At 43.0% G+C, this 18,709-nt stretch overlaps 1 protein-coding gene across 4 annotated transcripts in view; it reads left to right on the plus strand.

Moving 5' to 3' along the window:
* SIPA1L3 (signal induced proliferation associated 1 like 3) overlaps positions 1–18,709 on the plus strand; it is a 635,337-nt gene that overhangs the window by 442,439 nt on the left and 174,189 nt on the right. For all 4 annotated transcript variants that reach the window (XM_069207242.1, XM_069207245.1, XM_069207243.1 and 1 more), the window contains exon 12: positions 12,655–12,792. In XM_069207242.1, coding sequence (XP_069063343.1) covers positions 12,655–12,792 — 138 coding nt within the window. The remainder of the gene's footprint in view (positions 1–12,654; positions 12,793–18,709) is intronic.

Raw genomic sequence — 18,709 nt, forward strand, 5'->3', positions numbered from 1 at the left:
CAAAGCTTATCCACCCCTAAAGATGCCATAGAATGAAGTGGTCTAAATTAAAAACTCTTAAAGACCGAGCCTGAAGACCAATCTGCAGCATTCACAATATCTTCCAATCGAGCTCCCAAGAAAAAGGCCTTGGGGGCTATAGCACCTCTGGTGGAATGATTCCCAAACTCTCAGGTATCGATGCCAGCGTCTTGCATGGCCCACTTCACCCACTTGGTTGTAGTAGGAGAAGAGACAGCTTTGTGATGTTTGGTAAGGGAAATAAGGAGTTACCATTCCCCAGGGGGACAGAACTCTTCCGTCAGAGATTTGTTGGCCTTCAAACATATAACCACACAATTTCAGAGAATCTGGAAAGGCTGGATATGAAATTATTTTGGAATCCATTTTTTTCCCCCTAGAAAGATAAGTCACTCCTTCAGGATTAAAAACTCTGTCACTAATGTCCAAAGGCTCTGCGCAAAGAGATCAATCATAAAAGAGATGCTAACTTGGCCAATAACTGCTTCCAAGAAAGGTGTCTGTTGCTCGGCCAGGAGATGAAAAGGTTAAGCAAAACGTTCACATCCCAATGGGCTGAGTAACGCAAAGTCGGGGGGGGGGCAGAAAGATGAACCCCATCCTAAGGAGTTTTAGGGTCAGCAGGTACTCTCCCATTGGTTGACCATTGATCGGGGCATAACCCACCGATGACGCAGAGTGAAAGGAATTGATTGTTCTATAAGTCATGCCTTCAGCAGCTAGGAAGCCCCCACGGGATCCAAGTTTTGTTGACACCAACCCATCAATCTAGTCCAGAATGATCGATATCTTTTAACTGTGCTTCTTGCCCATGCCTTGGAGAGGAGGCCCATGCCAGCGTCCCGGGTAATCCCCCACGCCATGAGTCTTAGGGAACCCTCCAGAACTAGCTGATGTGGATTGCTGGACGGATCCCGGAGGAGATGAGGAAATAGGGGTAAACAGATAGAAGAATCCCTGGAAAGTTCCATCAGAACTGGAAACCACACTTGAGATCTCCAAAGTGGGGTGATCACTACAACCTCCGCCCGTTGGGGGACACACTCAAGTTGACAGACTCATGATCATCGTGAAGGTGGAAAGGCATAACCGGTATCCTTCTCACAGTTCTGCTGGAATGCATCCGCCGCTAGGGCTGAAGGATCCGGTTTCCAGCTGAAATATCTGTTTCAATTGATGGTCTAGATGGGATGCAAAAAGATCGTTCAAGAAGGGGCCCCATCGAGAATTCAATGCCTGAAAGACCACGGGGTCCAGTTTCCATAAACTGAGATCCCTCAGATACCTGGACTGCCAGTCCATCATTAGATAGTCCAAGATCAGAAGGTGCTCTTCTATGACTGAAACACTGTTTTCCAGGCAGTATTCCCAAAAGCTCCTCGCCAGATCTGCCTGCGTTTGGAAAGCGTACTCCCCCAGTTGATTGATGTAGCGGACCACATTGCCCATCTTGAGGGAGGACAGTGCCTTAGACCTCATCGTTCATCTAGCATTTGACTGCAAATGAGCTGGCCAGCAATTCCAAACAATTGATGTGAAAAGAACTCTCTGGTTCTGATGATTTTTCACCTGTGGACATGTCCCCAAAGTGAACACCCCAGCCTAGTCTGTTAGCATCTGATTCTAAAACCAGGTCCTGTTGGGACCCAAAAATGGCATGACGGTTCCACGCCTCAATGTTCACTATCCACCTGTGAATTTCTGCCTGTGCGTCCTCCGTAGGAGGGACACTTTGAGAGTAGATGAAGCCCTTCCGCAGGTGACATATCTTGAGGTGTTGAAGTTCGGGGTACTGCAAAGGGCCTAAAAAATGCCATGGATGGAGGACGAGAGAAGACCAACCACTCGGGCAATCTGCCGGAGAGAGGTTTCCTGCTTGGCTAGGACTCAAGTAAGCTCATGCTGTATCTTGGACACCTTCCTGTAGGGGAGACTGAGGGTGGCTTGAACTGAGTCGATGACAAATTCTAAGAACACGAGGAACTGCGTCAGTGCTAGCACCGACTTATGCTCGTTTATGAGAAGCAGTAAGACCTGGAAGAGGGAGAAGTCCAGTGAAGATGGAGGCACAGGCTGTGTTGACAGGAGGTTGTCCAGATAGACAATGAGGCGGACGCCCCGAGTGGTTCCACCACCAATTGGAGGAGTTTGATAAAACACCACAGGCCGAAAACAGCCCGAAGGGAAGTGTTTCAAACTTGTAGGTGGTGCTGCACTATTAAAATTGGAGGAAGCGGCAATGGGGATGAAAGATATGGACTTCAGATCTAATTGCACCAGCCAATCGTTGGGAAGAAGCAGATCACGGAGAAGGTGAATACCTTCCATTTTGAAAAGGCAGTAAACTATCCACTCATTAAACTGCTTGAGGATGTTGACCGGGTGCTTTCCACCATCCTGCTTGTCCACCAAAAACAATTTGCTGAGGAAACTATTGTGAAGAGGAGCTGTGTGGACGATAGCCCCTTTCGACAAAGCTCCCGAACCTCAACATCAACTAAAGAGGATTCCTCTTTGGAAAACCGAAGCTTGGGTGGGGGGGAGACACGTATTTGACCGTGCAGCCATAAAAATTCATCCTATACCCCTGCACTGTTTGCAAACCCCAAGCACCTGACGTTAGGGACTGCCAATTATGGAGGAACTGTGCCAGTTTGCACCCCAACTGGACCAAGGAAAATGGGATTACACTCACTGTGAGAGATTCCTTGATGATGTCCACCTCTGGAACCCAGGTGCGTGGGATAGCCCCAGGTTGGTTAAAAGCCTCCATGTCTGGACTGATCCTGGATTTGCCCACGTCTAGGGCTGAGCCTCCAGAGGAGGACTGCTATATCCCAGGGCCAGCTGCATGCTTGTTCCACAGCTGGCCTTGGTCTAAACAGGGGGTGAAAACCTTCTTAAATGAGGACTGGGCCTTGTCCAGAGATGTAAACGTGGCCACAAACCTTCTGAGTTCCTTAATAAAAGGTTCGCTGAAAAAGCCCCCTCCCCCCCCCCCTCTTCCATGCCACTAAGGCGCCTTCGAGGTGGCCAAGTCCCCCAGCTTAGGGTCATTTTTGGTTAAATAGGACCTTCTCTGCTCTGTTGAGGTGACGCACTTGGCATTGCCAAGGATATTTATAGCCCTCTGTGCCCATTCTGAGAGGATTTCTGGGGAAATAAGAGAACTGGAGGCCTTGGCGTCCGCCGGCATATCCATAATCTTAGGCAACGGACCTGCTAGGTCCAATAATTTGTCCTGGCAGGAACGCCAAAATCGGTTGTTTTTTTTTTTTTTTTTTTTTCCTTTAGGATCACTAATATATTTCTCAAGAAAGGTTGCCATGTGTGGATCATTGCCAACCATGGTTGGGGTGCTCTGCTCTGAAGTAGTGACGTACCTCCTTCTCAAGAGGCTTTTTCAAACTTTCAGCCACGTAGGTGGCCACCTTGTCGGCAGGGATCCAATCAGACGAGCGTGGGTGGAGGAGCTGATCAGGGTCCAGCATGTTGACTCGTGGGATGCCTGGGGTGTTGCATCATCAGAAGGGTAAAGGGTCTGAATCGTCTGCTTCTGGCGGTCTGTCCTGTTTGAGGTCGTCATTGGAGGCTGTGGAATCGTCTGCTTCTGGTGACTGGGAAGGAGGAGTAGGGGAACTATAGTCAGGCAATAGAGCGGGGAGGGTTGGAAGAGCCTGCAGGCTCAATGGCAGCCTGATCCAGAAAAGTGCGTTTAAGCCGGACAAAGGCATCCAGACCGACGCCCGCGCGCTTCCTAAAAGGCAGAGGTATCGCAGGTGCGCCCAAAGGCTAAAGGGCAATAAGTCTCTTTGGGTCCATTCTCAGGTCGAGGGGGTTTAAGTTACTGCAAGATTCATAAGTTTAATTTCCAGCAGCGCCATAGCTTCCGACACAGCCTTCTGGATGGAAGCATCCATGTTGTCACAGAAATGCTCATCAATGGGAGGTATGTAATGGCCACCTCCTCAGAGTAGGAGTTGTTGATCTTCTGCATTGCTGGGGCTATATATAGGTAAAGCCACAATATTTGGGGGGCTAGGGGGGTAGGCAGAAGGCACCAGTTCTACGGGGAAACACTGCTGCACTCAACTGACCGGGCTAAAGGCACAGCCAGAAAGACGTGGAAGGCCTAACCAATCTGGTGGCAAATAGGCCTGGGTGGTATTCCCACAAATCAGCGCTAACGTGCCACCACAAGTTCCAAGTCCTTAATTACAGGCCACAGCCGGGGCCTGAAACACAATCACCCGAGGTTATTTAACTCTTATACAGACCTCGAGTGGGACCGCGCACATGCACAAAAAATAGCCAGCAATAGAAGGCCCTTGGTGGCTACTACAGACCCCTGCACGGGATGTAACACTCCATGTCAGCGGGCGGGAACTGCAGGCTGCGGGCATCTCTCTGCATGCTCCTCTGACAGTTTAAGTTCAGACAGCGAGCAGAGAGGCGGTGGTCATACAATCCATGAGGAAACCATGCAGAGATGTGCGGGCACTCCCAAGCGGTCAGAGGACTGCACTGCACAACCCCGATGTCTCAGAGACCACTGCCGCATAGCAGTGACTCTGGTTCCACAGGTCAAACCGACACTCTTAAAAGGAGAAAGATGAACACAATAACAGAACAAATAGTATAGACCAGCACTTCAGCAAGCATATAGTATAAAACAAGCGCTTCAGCATAATAAGACAGAAGAGCACTTATCTGACAGCTGTGAGGAGTAGCAAAGAAAGGGAATGAGTGTGCTTAAGATGCCTATTATGGACTATGGAGTACTCTGACTGATTGATTGCGTCTTTGATGAACTTTTCCTTGATGTTCATGGGAGGAGGAGTTGTTACTGATGTTCTGTCATGGCTTCTGTTTGAATAAATGCAAAGAAAGCATAATCCATGCCTCCGATCCTCACATAAAATTTTACTTCTTCACTCTAAAATATCAGTACAGTAAATTGTGATTATCTTTAACAGAGAAATTGTATAAGGTGGGTGTAATTTAGAACGAAGCAAAAATAAAGCACCTAGAACCGTAGAGCCTTGTGGTTAGCAATGAATTCAGATCATCTCCTTTTTTTGAATTCCCCCCACCTTTTTACATATTGTTATTAGCATTTCAACACACCCTTGATAATAGATCGGGGGGACAAACAGGTCAGGAGTCACAAACCCCATAATATCAGCTCTGTCAGATGATTAGAAAAGCCAGCAAGCTTTGGCAAAGCCAACACGCCTTGTGTGCACTGAACTGCTCTCACATAAGTTCAAAAGGAATGTATACTTGTAAAACACAGTAGAGAAAGATGCCCCCATCTTTCCATGCAAGTTAAATTGTGAAGTAGAAAATGGCTAGAAAGTAAATATCATCGAGCTACAACTGCAAGGGTGAGATATGAATCCTAAGGAGAAGGCACAGCTCAATTTCTGATACAAAATTAAATCCATCAAGGCTGCGTATTAGCTCCAACATTATTTAACCTGCATTTCAACGTCGTGGGAAGATGATGCAGTGCTGATGACACTAACAGAACCATCAATGTATCAGTAACTGCATGGCTTTGAGCACTATTGTGCCATGAAAGGACTGGTCATTGATGTGCAGAAAGCAAAGTTTATGGTGATGAAACCTAAAGTGCAACCTATAGAAGTGTACCAGGCTGAGGGTCAAACCTTGGAATGAGTCCATAACTTTGGCTACTTAGGAATCTGCTTTGACCAGAAAAAGTCCACTGAAATGTGTACTGGTTTGTGTTACGAGAAGAATTTTGGCAGGGAACCTACAGAATCCATATTGCAAGAGTACAACATGAAAGTGACAGCTGCTACCTTGTACGGGTCTGGCCTTATGGGGTTACAGACAAGTACCCAATCTACAAAAACTAGATGATCACTTCCTGTGACAGATACTACACTTGGGCCTGGGTACCCCAATGGAACCCTTAAGACTGAAAATAGGCTTAACTGGTATAGCAGTCCTCAACAAACCATAAAAATTTTACTAGACCTGCAGGTTGAGTTACTTGAATAATCTACTCAATCTAACTGTAATGTAATTGTGTGCTCCAAAGCAAATATTTTAATTTAGAGTTGCCTTTTTCTTCATTCTCATGAGTGCACCTCCAAATATGAGTTCAGCATTTCTGCTGTAAAAAAAAATAAAAAAAATAAAAAATCTTATTTGATTAAATAGACTAAACGTTTGCTCCATGTATAATGTGGGGCCTATTTATGAGGCTGTTTGCATTGCTCTTTCACCATGCAACGTGGTGCACGAATGACACAAACCTAAAGATAGATTTTTGAAGCTAAGCAAAGCCACTTTGCGTGGTTCTGAATGACTCCAAAAATGTGGAGTAACGCAATCCAGCGCAAATCGATGCGTTGCAAAACTCTGCTCTGGGAAAGCATTCCATGCTTATCGCATGGGTGTTCCCACGCATCTGTCATGGATTTTGACTTATCCCCAGATTTACATTAACTGGTAAACTTTGGTATGAGCCATAACCTTACTCCTTCCCAGGGGAGGCTTATCGAGGAGAAATATCTCTATTTTATTTTTTCTTCTCTTTCTATGTCTGCTGCGTTCTGCAGCAGACATAGGAAGAGAAATGTGACTCCCCTGATTGTTTTTGGGCAGGAAAAGTGTCCATTCCTGCACAAAAACAATCCCGTAGGCACCCTTGCACCATGGTGCAAGTGAGCCTGTGTTGGTGCTGGGTAGCCCATTGTGTGACAGCGCATGGGAAAGAACAGGAATGCTTCTTATTGCCTTAATTAAATACAGTGCCTTCCTGCCTTTTCTCTGTCACGCAGTGCAGCAATATGACTTGCTGCGTTGCTCTGCATGACTTCCTCATAAATTAGGTCCTAAGAATCTTGCCCACATATAGGGTACACATGATTCCTGACTTGCCTCTTAGTTTACTAATAGCATTGCCATCAGGGCAAGACCGTTTCTCAGTTTATGTTCAAACACTCAATTTTAATAAATATATTACTAAGGCATAATGTGGAATGGCATAAAAGCTTCCAGTTTCCTGATGCGTAGTGGGAGATTGTTCCATAACTTGGCAACCACAGCAGAAAAAGCTTTTTCACTCCATTTGGATTTTCTGCAGTGAGGTCCATAGCTAGATAAAGACTGGCTGACCTTAAGAGGCGGCTAGGCGTATACTACCTTAAGGTAGATCGGAGGTATTTGGAGCCCTGGGAATGTAAAGCCTTGTGAGTAATACAGAGGGCGTTAAAACTAATTTGCTTTCCTATGGGCAGCCAGTGCAGCTGCCTAAGCCTCTCACTGGCGGATGCTCCTGCCGAAAGTTCAGCACCAGGGGAGCTGTGGTGTTCTGTATAAGTTTAAGCTTATGAAGAGATCCTTGATTAATATTCAACAGTAAGGCATTGCAGTAATCAAGTTTAGACATCTCAAGAGCGAGTGTCACAGAGGTCCAGAGATCCTGCGGGAGAAAGCGTAAAATTTTCTTAATGGTTTTGATCAACCAGAAACAGGTTTTGACAGTTTGGCTAACCTGTGAGTCGAAGGATAGGGTGCTGTCAAACAAAATTACGAAATTTCTTGCTACTGGTAATGAAGTGGACAGGTCACCGCAAGATTGTGGCCACTAGTGCGTGCTCCATAATGAGCTGTTAGAGCCGAAGAAAAGAATCTCAGTTTTCTCTCTGTTCATTTTTAGCCAGTTATGGCTCATCCACTTGTTGATCTCATTCATACAGTTATAGAACCTATCTGCTACCTCTTCCCAGTTCCTGTTGGCCGGGATGAGAAGCTGAGTATCATCTGTGTATCAGGAGACTAGAAACCCAAACAAGCGGACCAGTTTCGCCAGCGGTGCCACATACAAGTTAAATAGGGTGGGGGTTGAGCTAGGAACCCTGAGGAACACTGCAGGGACGTTGGAAAAGGGGCGGCTCTGAAGTGCCCACAGCTCACGATGGTGGATCTATCCCTCAGAAAAGAGTGCAGAATGACCAGCGCATCATCTTTAACCCCTGCCTGATAGAGGGGAAGCATCATCAGTTGATGGGATATGATATTGAATGCAGCCGAGAGATCTAGAAGAACCAGAAAGGTTCCCCCCCCGCCTTGGTCCACCATCTGACGGGTAGAGTCCGAGGTGGCAGTTAGGGTTGATTCTGTGCTGTGTGCTTTACAAAACCCGTGCTAGAAGGGGTCTAAGCAACCATTTTCCTGAAGGAAGTGGGCCAGTTCGACATTGGAGTGCTTTACTAGAATCTTAACCGGAGTGGATATTAATAAGATAGGGCATAGATTTTTCAGATCATTGGGGTCTCCCCCTGGTTTCTTCTTGAGTGGGTTCGCAATCGCTTCTGTGCAGGATGAAGGAAGAGTCTTAGTGTTTAACACCTCCCGGTAAGCCATTTCCAATGCCTGAGAAACAAGGTCGGAAGCTAGCCTTAAAACTTTAGGGGGACAGGAATCGTCAGAGGATCCTGACCTAACCCCTGACAGCAATGATTTGATTCTGTCGGCTAACAGAGGGGAGAATTTAGTAAGTAACACACCCCTGTGTGTCTCTAAACCAACCCGAGGTTCTTCAAAATTCATATCTGAAGAGTGCTGGGTGAAGTTAGCTTGGATCTGTAAGAATTTTTTTTTTTTTAAAGTAAGATGCCTTGTCGCAGAAGGCTTGGGAGTTCTCTAATTTAGGGGAGGTGGCAGGGGTGGCCAGGGATCCAACCACCTTAAAATGTTCCATGGGTACATTAACTGCTTCCTTAATCTTAAGAGCATAATAGTCGGATTTGGCCTGTTTGTAGTCTCCGACTGATCAAAACAAGTATCGAAAGAGGTTCTGTGAAAATCAATTTAACACAATCTGCAGTGGGAAAATAAAGTTGTTATGTTTGAAAGTCTAATCTTCCTTCAAGTTTGAATGTTACATGTTCCAGTTGACACGTGAACCAAAGAGATGTCTCTACATTTAATTTAGATTAAGAATTCTAGTCAACATAAGAGACCATTTCAGATCACAGTTATTGTGAATCTGCCGACAGAGATACAACAGTGCACTTTGTTCTTTTGCTCTAGAACTAGAAGACCTAGGAGGCCATTTCTCCAACCTATATTATGGCCACATAAAACTATGTAAAGAGGTCTTTGGCCTTTGTAGTGACTTACAGACTGAATATCAACCTGTAGCAACTTACATTTTATCTGCATTGATACTAACAAGAAACATTTGGAACTCCTACTTTGATTTTGACCAAAAAAAAATTACTTTCTGAAGGTATTGCTTTTGTAAATAGAAATGTAACTTGTTCTTTTGTGTGGTTTATTGGAACAAATACATTTGATTTGATGTAAATCGGCACTGGCAGTAGTGACTAGCTTACAAACCATATGTCAGATCTGCAGCTAAAGCTAGGCAGTAGATGTCTGGCCCTCACCTGCAAATATTCAGTGTATTTTGTTATCTCACTTTAGTCAAACCCATGCACATTTATCAGGTGAAACGTTGGGTTAAAGCAAGAAATGAGTGCCGTTATGTCACTTTGCTTGGTTCCTAAGTGAAACAGGTAGCAATTACTGACTATCCGCATGCTGTCGCTCAGTATTATAACTGGTGTTAATTGCACCAAAAAATGTTTTAAATGAAACTCTGCGAAGGGAAAATTAGTAGCTCACTCCAGGCTTATGGCACTGAAAAGTGATAGAAGAAAAACCTGTCATCCATGGTTAAAACACAGTACTAGTGGCAGTAAGTAACAATAAGACCGATCAACAAATGCATAGACAGACGGTGTACAAAGATTTTATTTTTCTTAACCTAAGCATTGATAATGCAGATATTCCCCTAAACACCCTTTTAGCCTCCTAGAGCTAAGCCTCTAAATATCCAAATATTCTTCCCTGAATTCACAGGGCTATGCATCTAACTTCTTAGCCGATGGCTGAGAGTTGAGGGCAGGGAATGAAAGAAAAACATTTATTCCGTTATTCATCTTCTTCGTCACTTTTTCCAGCTCTGGATGGGACAATATGACGTACGTGCTAGGCAGTTGTAATCAGCTTTATTTGATTTTCTTTAAAAGAAACCATAGCCAGTGAGTAGGCATCATTACTGTATAGACCTACTATTCCTTAACCTTATCACAGACTGTAACAAACTAGAGAGGTTACAACAAATCACCAAGGAATTCAGTAATGCAGGCCAACATTGTTTAAAATTAAGCTTAGGTTAAGTGCAGGGTGCATTGACTGGAGAGGCCGTCACAGGGGCAGCTAGTCAGAACCTCAGACCAGTCATTGACCGCTGGAAAAGTGATGAAATATGTCTAATTTGAAGCATGTTAAAAGAAACCTATGCTGGCAATTCTGAACAGCGCTGAGGTACAGCTGAACACCATCTGTGACCAATGTCATTTGTTTTTTGATATCACTGGATTTAGCCAATTCCCTGGAAAGACTCCAAACTTAGAAAGCATTTAAAAAAATCAGCAGTTTTCAAGTCTCTTCTGCTCACATTGTGTAAAACTTGGGGGGAGTCAAAATATTCAGGATGGCCCAATATCAGAGAAAAATGTTTAAAAGATTAAAATCAGGCAAAAACACTAGAACTAGTCATCTTTAAACAATCATTAAGATTCATAGTAAAATCGCTTGGCCAAACGTTATGCCAAAGTAGTGTTGGTTGAGTATATTAATCAAGTTAGATCAAATGGGGCTCCTAATTCTGCATGACCGATGAAGGTGGAACAACCTTTGGGAACAGCCAGAAGATTCTGAAAAAATGCATTCTCTAATATCTGGAGATGGATGACAATATTAATGCCCCAAACCCTGCCCATATGTGGTTACAGATAAGCATTTGGAGTTATAGATAGATAGCATTTCTCTGACTGGCGTATTACCTAACTTACTTTCAAATTTGAGCAATGCCAAAATAGATTTGTTAAAACACTGCATTCTGTTAACGGCTGGGGTCCATAAACCACAGTCATCAGATAGAACACCAAGATAACTTCACAATATTTATCATATAACCACAGCAATTATGTGTGTTTCTCTGGCAAGCTTAACGTGCCATTTGCAGTGTGGCCAGAAATATCCCCGCAGCCAGTGGGGGCAGAAGTAGTAAGGCAGAGAGAGTTTTCAATGTCTCTGACAGTCCGACTGCATCCTCCTAGTCTCAGTTCAGACGAAGTTATTTCATCTGAACTATTTGTCAGATAATTTTGAAATTGAGCAACTGGTCTTACTTTGAGCTTGAGATGACGGCAGCTTACCTTTCTGCACTGTAAGTGTAAATGAAAAATAACTGGGGTCCAACAGGGTGGCCTGGCCTCATCTGGCTGCGGACGGGCACTGACAGGCCCGCTGTTGGCCCTGTCTTCGCCGGGGGTGATGCCTACTTGTATCCGTGCGACAGGAATGGCGGCAGCGGTATAACGTTCAAGCTGATTGCGCCCTCCTCATCCCGGGCAGAAGAAGTTGTGGGACACTGTCCCCAAGCAACAAAGTTCTTTCGGTCTGCGCGCCGGGAATGTGGGCAGCGCTATAATTTGCAAGTTGATTCGGGACCCTAGTTCCTTCCATGCAGTCACAGAGGGCAGAAGAAGTTGTAAGACACGTAGTCCCAAACCACCAAAGTCCTTTCGTCCTAGGCAGTCAGTTCCAGCCTTCCTTCTTACCAGGTCTAGACTGAAACAGAAAGTAGGCCTTGGCACCAAAATAAAAAGTGGACACCATTAGTGATTAGGTAGGTAAAAACGTGGCCCATGTTGCAAATTGGGGCAGTTTTAAATTTGTAAAGACACACCGTGTAGTGGTTTGCAAGGTATGGAAGACTAAAAGGAATTAAGATTGCTACATGGCAACGTTTGTTGTAATATCATGGAAACTAACAGTAAAAACTGGCAAAAAAACAACGGCTCATACACTTGTTCCCTATAGACGAGTTCGACTCTTCCTCCTACACCAAATACAAATCAAGCTTGGCAGGTAAAATGGTCATTGATCTCTGCATTTTTTTTAACTACCTGGTGAAAAATATTGCACACTCTGGGACATATGTTTCACTCTCCGACAGCGTGAAATAAGGTATCCTGTAATCTAGCTTTGAAGCTTGATTATTTGAAATATTTCATTGTAATGAAAGACGTGATGTTTTTTCAGCAAGGCAAGGCTTTCGCCCTTCGTTGTGTTGCATAACAAAATCCAATACTTTGATATACTGCTAATGAAGCTGTCCCTCATCGCCTAAATCCAAGAGTCCTAATATAACAAAGCTCCATCGCTTGTAAGCATGAACTATAAGTACGCAGTTGCAACTGCTACTGTCGAAAACTAAATATATATTTATTTTGACTTGTGTTTAAAGAAAGAAGATACCTTCTGAATTTGCCCGCAGTGCTAACTTTGTTTACAGAGCGTGTTTAAAAAAAACTTCTATAGTTCAAACTTCTTTTGTCCTTATTAGTCCTGTTTATATTCTCGCTGCTACGTGTTTTATATATGTTTGTCAGAAATAGATACTTCGGAGTGAAAAATGAGTACTGCTGCAAAGAAGAAACTAACAATATAGTTTCAGAAATAAGGTATTGATGTTCATAAATCATTCTAAATGTGTAATTTTTTTTTTTTTTACAGACCTGTCAGTTTTCCCGAAACTCCTCATACGACAGCATCACCAGCAGGCATTCAGCCATATCGACAGCCTTCTGGAAGCTTCTCTACGCCTGGCTCTGGAGGAATTGCTTTGAGTAGATTTAAGCCTCTCTCGGAAAGGTACTCTAAACATTATTTTCAGAGTTTAAATTGAAGCTCCTTTCTTATGCTTGACCAGGGTATCATGATGTGGGATCTGTTTATAACACGTACTTAAAAAATCATTAGCCGTTAAGTGGGTCACATGGGTTGAATGGCAGCACACTAACGTTACAAGTGCTGCTGATTGAATAGCTGCATTTAAGGTGTGACAGTCGTGGATCATACTTCAGTGTACCTTGCAGGAAAATAGGCATGGTTTATTAACACTGAAATTATGGCATGTGGTGACATCTTACCCGTGCAGCCTAATACAAGAGCACACGTTTAGAGCACAGAAACGGAGAGGAGAAATACACACGAGAGGTCAGTACTTTAATTTTCCAAAGCCCTTAACATTGTCACAAAACTCTGGGGATGGCGAGATTAAAAGCGTCAGGTGCTGCAAATGTTGTGCTTTTTGCAGTCATGAAAGGGTTACAACTCCTCATCCAGCAGTTGAAGCCTTTATGTGGAATTTTGTATTATGTTCCAGATGGATGGGACTGTCCCTAATTGACGTTACATCATCATCTAAATGACAGCTGCTTTGAAAGTGGTTTGGTAATGTAAAAAATGGGTTAGTGCTACAACTGAGCTCAGAATATTTAAATATACTAAATATGAATGTGAGATTTAAATGTGACATAAGTAACCAAAGAGTTACATTCATGGATACAGAAATCTAAATTCAAAATTCCGAAATGCAGACTATTTTACTCTCAAAGAAAACTTTCATTAACAGCATGCTATTTTCACCATGTTACCACCAACCATCATTAAAACCGAGTTTTCCGTATGTTGAAATATTAAACAAACAGTGCAGTTAAAGAATATCAGAAACATTGAGCCAAAGCATTCGAGATTGCAAGACAGGATACCCAGAAAATGTATTGGAAAAAGCTAGAACAAATGTAACTCATGTGAACAGACCCGAACACAGCCGAATTGTTAATCATGAATGAAGCAAAAGGCATAATTAAAGAATCAGGATAGAAAATAAGATCTATAACTGAACACAATACATCAGCAGAAGAAGAGAAGTGAGAAAAATATTCCGGTAACATTGAACTATATTCAGTAGTGATGAAGACTGAAGAGAGAAAAAATACTAAACCTTCAATAAGAAAGCAAAGTAAGTCTATAAAAGACAAGATTTGTGAGAAGTAATTTCACAATGCAGGAAACAAATTCCATCTGCTTATAATTCTGGTTTGCCAAAATGCAGAGAATGTGAAAAAGGATACTTTTTGTGACTTTTTAAAATGGAAAAGAAAAATTTGAAATTAGGGAAAAGAACCACGGGTAAAAATGTAGTATTTGAATAAAATATCTGCATGACATGTTTGATATCGCAAGTACCACATGCAAATTAAAGAAAAGAATGCTTGACCATATGAGCTTATTGAAAACACGTTTTTCAGCCACCAAGTTGTAGAACAATAACTTCAAGAACATGAAGGTGATTATAAAATGCCCTTGTTTTTTTAACTCAAGTCAAATTACATGAACAAGAAGTAGATTGAAGCAAAAAATTATGATATATGGAATTATAACACCTATTAAGAATGCGCACATGATATCCTTTTAGTCACAACCTTGATGCTAAGACAAATGTATCTTTGGGATGCAGCCTGTTTCAGATTAAAGCTTACATATAAATCTATCCCTCTAGAGGCCATAAATAAATTAAATGGAAAACAATGAAAAACTCCAGAATATATTTAGTACAAAAGATCATTAAAATAAAAATGAAAGGAGTACTTCAGTTTCACAAATCAGTCCGGCAGGATGGAACGCACCATAGAGAGAAACATGTAAACTGTATTCCAAGTTGTTTAAAAAAAAAAAAAAGTTTATCCGTGGCCTACAATACGTAAAATTAATTTAACTTTGATGTAAAGCATTGCTCACAAACCATAGTGTGTTTTGGAGCAAAACCTATATTCACTGGGAAAAAAAAACGTTGTTAAAGGAACTTATGTCTATTTGCTCCTAAGAAAAATGGTTATCATCAAATAGAAAAATCTTTTGAAATTCCCTCACAAAATTGCTGTTGAAGCGACCATTTGTTATGATGCTAACCCTAAAAAACACTGAGAGTCTCGTTCTGATAAACAACACAACCTTAACCCCTCTAGCCACACACACTATGTTACATATGACAGTATGAGAGGTGGGGCTTGCCAACAGCAAAGCTAGCTATGATCTGTTAATGCTCCAGAAAGGTCGATATTGCCAATGGCCTGTACATCAGAGAGGCACCTATTTCTACTCTTCTGGCAGGTAAAAAGGGATGGCCTTATGAAGGAGCTATGGAGGTAATTAGCTGAGGCCAGATAATGATCGCTAGCAGAACCGTAGCCCTGAGAAACCCCTTCCACTGCTGCCTCAGTATAGAAGAATTAGGAGGCAGAGCAGTGTGGCATGTAAAGGTGGTGTTGCCCTTAAGAAACAAAGACACAGTGGATCTGGTGCCTGGACCAGGCTGCTTTTACGGCCTAGGAAATCTTCAGACTGATGCGACTCATGCCAGTGCTTTGCAGCTCTCTAAAAGCAGGTACACAGCTGTGGGCTATGCAGTGGATCCACTGTTAGAGTAGAGTAGTGAGGAGAGCTATACATTTCACAGGAGATGGATTAGGGTAAAAGCTTTCTATTAATACTAAAGGGAGATCTGAATCATTGCAACCTACCTGCACTATTTAGAGGAAGTACAGAGAGTTTGGCTGCTTACACGTCTTTACAAGGTGACAGGAGTTGCACTTAAGTAACTGGTGCTATCCCTATGTTCAGTGCTTCCACTAGTTATCTTACAATGCATAGTGATAGTTTATTTACTGTTCGCCAGTGTTTAAATGAAAAGGAAGTTGCAGGCCTTGCTCCCAAAAAGTTGCTGATCTAGTACCAGTAAAGTTGCTAGGATGTGATCAAGTAGGGACACTTTAAGCCATTTTTCAGACTCATTCGTGTAGCAGCTTGTCCGACTGTTCAAAAGCTTTTCTTAATCTGTGTCTTTTAAATATTGTTGTCAGTAACATGGAGGACCTCTCCCATGGTAATAGGTTATTGAATTAAGTCCTGTCTGTGGTTAACAGAATCCAGTGTCCATAGTCTTTAGTTAGGTCGAAAGTACATTGATTTCTTCAGTACTGGATCTTTCATAGATTCACATGCTAGAAGCATCCCTGTCTTCGATTTCGAGGGGGGAGACCCAGGGTATCTTTTAATATAGCAGTAGGTGAACTACTTTCTACCTTAGGCCCTAATGGCTAAGGACAGTCACTATCATAGCCTACCTATGTTCTTTTTTTAAAAGAACCAAACTTGAACTACAACCAGTGAGGTGACAGCACCCTCTAGAACAGTCCCAGCACAGGCTGATTCCCTCAGATTTTGTACTGCACGTTGTGTGAAAGGAGAATCTCTAAGCTCTGCTCAAACTCTTCTCTTTCTAAGTCTACTGACCAGATTACGTTTCAGAATCTACAGATTTAGACTGGACATTATGTTCCAACTACCCAAAAAAGGACTTTTCAGAACCTGTGACACCTGTGGGAAGAAAATGCTTCACTTTGATGACCCACACAAGAAGTGTATATACTGCCTCCTTCCAGAACACGAGGGGAGAGTTTGTGAGACCTGCCGCACCTTTACGCACAAAACTCTTAAAGCTAGAGAAAGCAGACTTACTATGGCTGCAAAAAGCAAAAGAGTGCCCCTCTTCTGATGAGTGATGCCTCAGAACCACCCGAAAAGGTTCTTAAAAAAATTTAAACATGCATCAACTGGGCACAAAAAAAGTCATGAAGGCCTCACGAAAGGTTCACGCTGAGCTTACTACTCCGTCAATGAAGAAAGCTCCTCCAAAAAGTGCTTCACAATCCTTACCATCAACGATTAGGATGGAAACTCCCATTGGAGTCTGTTAAAATAACCTCATTGATGAGAGCACAGTCGATGACACACTCATTGACGACGGCATCTACAATAACAACAACCATATCAACCTTCACCACAGCGGTGTATCCAATGATTATTACTTTGTCGCCACTGTAATTGACAACGATCATCTCTGCTAAAATATACAGAAGAACACAGACGACGATGGACCTGTCTACAATCGACCCATTGACGAGGGACCCGTCAATGACAACAGCACCAGTAACACCATTCATGATATCACTGCTGATGCCGTTGACATTACCGTCGAAAATGCTGTCGACCGCATCCTTATCGGCGACTAGGAAACCATCAACTGAAAAGCGAGAAAAAAATAGGGGAAAACAAATTTCTTCCGTTATCTCTCATTCCACTAAAGAAAAAATCAACATCTGTAATATTACCAATCCATACCTCCCCAAGTAAGGTGTTGCCATATCCTCCTCAACACCTCTTGGATGGCGATAATGATGATTCAGATGACAAAGGCCCTTATGGTCTGGTTAGCAGTCCATCTCAGCTCCATGTTAAATGTCAGGACTTAGATGACGAAGATGATCAATATAAAGATGACTACTACTCTGTGAGAGGTCAAGCAGAGCCTTTTCAACCTGATTATCTTGAAAGGGATCCGTCTATACAATGTCAGTGTCTTTGGTGACAAATCTGCAAAAAATGTTGCAGGATTATTATCAAAGGTTTCCACCCTCAAATTCTGCAATGCCTATCACGCAACCTTCTAGGCCGTAAAGACTACTTCGAACCCCTGCTTCGATTCCATCAAGGGTTATGGACAGACCAGCTACACTGGTACCTGATGTGACAACTCCTTTAGCCCAACCTCCACAAGATAACCCTCAATCTACAGATGACGAAGGAGAGGAGGGATAGATACCTGATAATACAGCACAGCCTAATGAGTGGGACGAATCACCACCCTTCGTGATGCCAGTGGATTCCCCACCAGAGGATATAGGTAGATTCCATCATTTGATGGCGAGAGTAGCAAAACATTTTGAGTTACCTCTCCTTACTAAGGAAACAGACTGCTTTCTTTACAATTTCAAAGAACCAGCTAAGAAGTCGGTAAGAGCTGACCTGAGTATAGAATTTATACAGTAGGAAGGCCTTAAATCCATTAAAAAAAAACAGCTACAATAACTGCACAGATACCATGTTTGGAGAAAAAATATAAAGCCACAGAAGATTCTCCAACCTGTTTGATTGGACACCCAAAACCAGACTTGGTGGTTTCACGGGCGGTGCAACACCAGTCGAAGAATCCCTCCACACCATCTCTTCTTCTGCTCATAGAGATGTGTACTGTCTTGACAACATCGGTAAGAAGTTCTACACTATGGCAGCCATGACAGTTAAAGCAACAAATTCAATGGCCATTTTGGACCGTTATGACCCCAGATGTGGATCAATATTTTTAGTTATATCGATCTCCTACCTGAAGATTCTAAAGTGGAGGCTAAAAAGATACTCCAGGAAGGGCCATTGACATTTGACTAAAGAGATTCCGACAACTGGCAGGGGCTGCAGTTTTACGCAGGGATGGTTAAATTCTACCTCCTTCGGTCCAGCGATCCAGTCCAAGATACTGGATATGTCATATGACGGTGAATCCCTCTTTGGTAAATACGTGGATGAAGTCTTACAGTACATCAAGGTGGACACAGATACAGCAAATCTCTGGGCATGTTAAAATATAGAAAGTAGACCCTTCGAGGAGTTAGAGGGAGAGGAACATACTCATTTTGCGGAGGCTATCAGACCTACAAACAGCAATTTTAATCAGGTCAGACGTCCTATTTACCACAATATGGGCAACAGCAGCAGTACAGATTACCAGCCGCAGCAGTGCACAAGCACCCCACAAGAGGAAAGCTTTCTGCCCGCGGCAGGGAAGCAGGTAGAAACCAATGATACCAGCTACCCTCCCCTCCCCTGT

The sequence above is a fragment of the Pleurodeles waltl genome, chromosome 9 (assembly GCF_031143425.1).
Source record: "Pleurodeles waltl isolate 20211129_DDA chromosome 9, aPleWal1.hap1.20221129, whole genome shotgun sequence".
Classification (NCBI taxonomy): Eukaryota; Metazoa; Chordata; class Amphibia; order Caudata; family Salamandridae; genus Pleurodeles; species Pleurodeles waltl.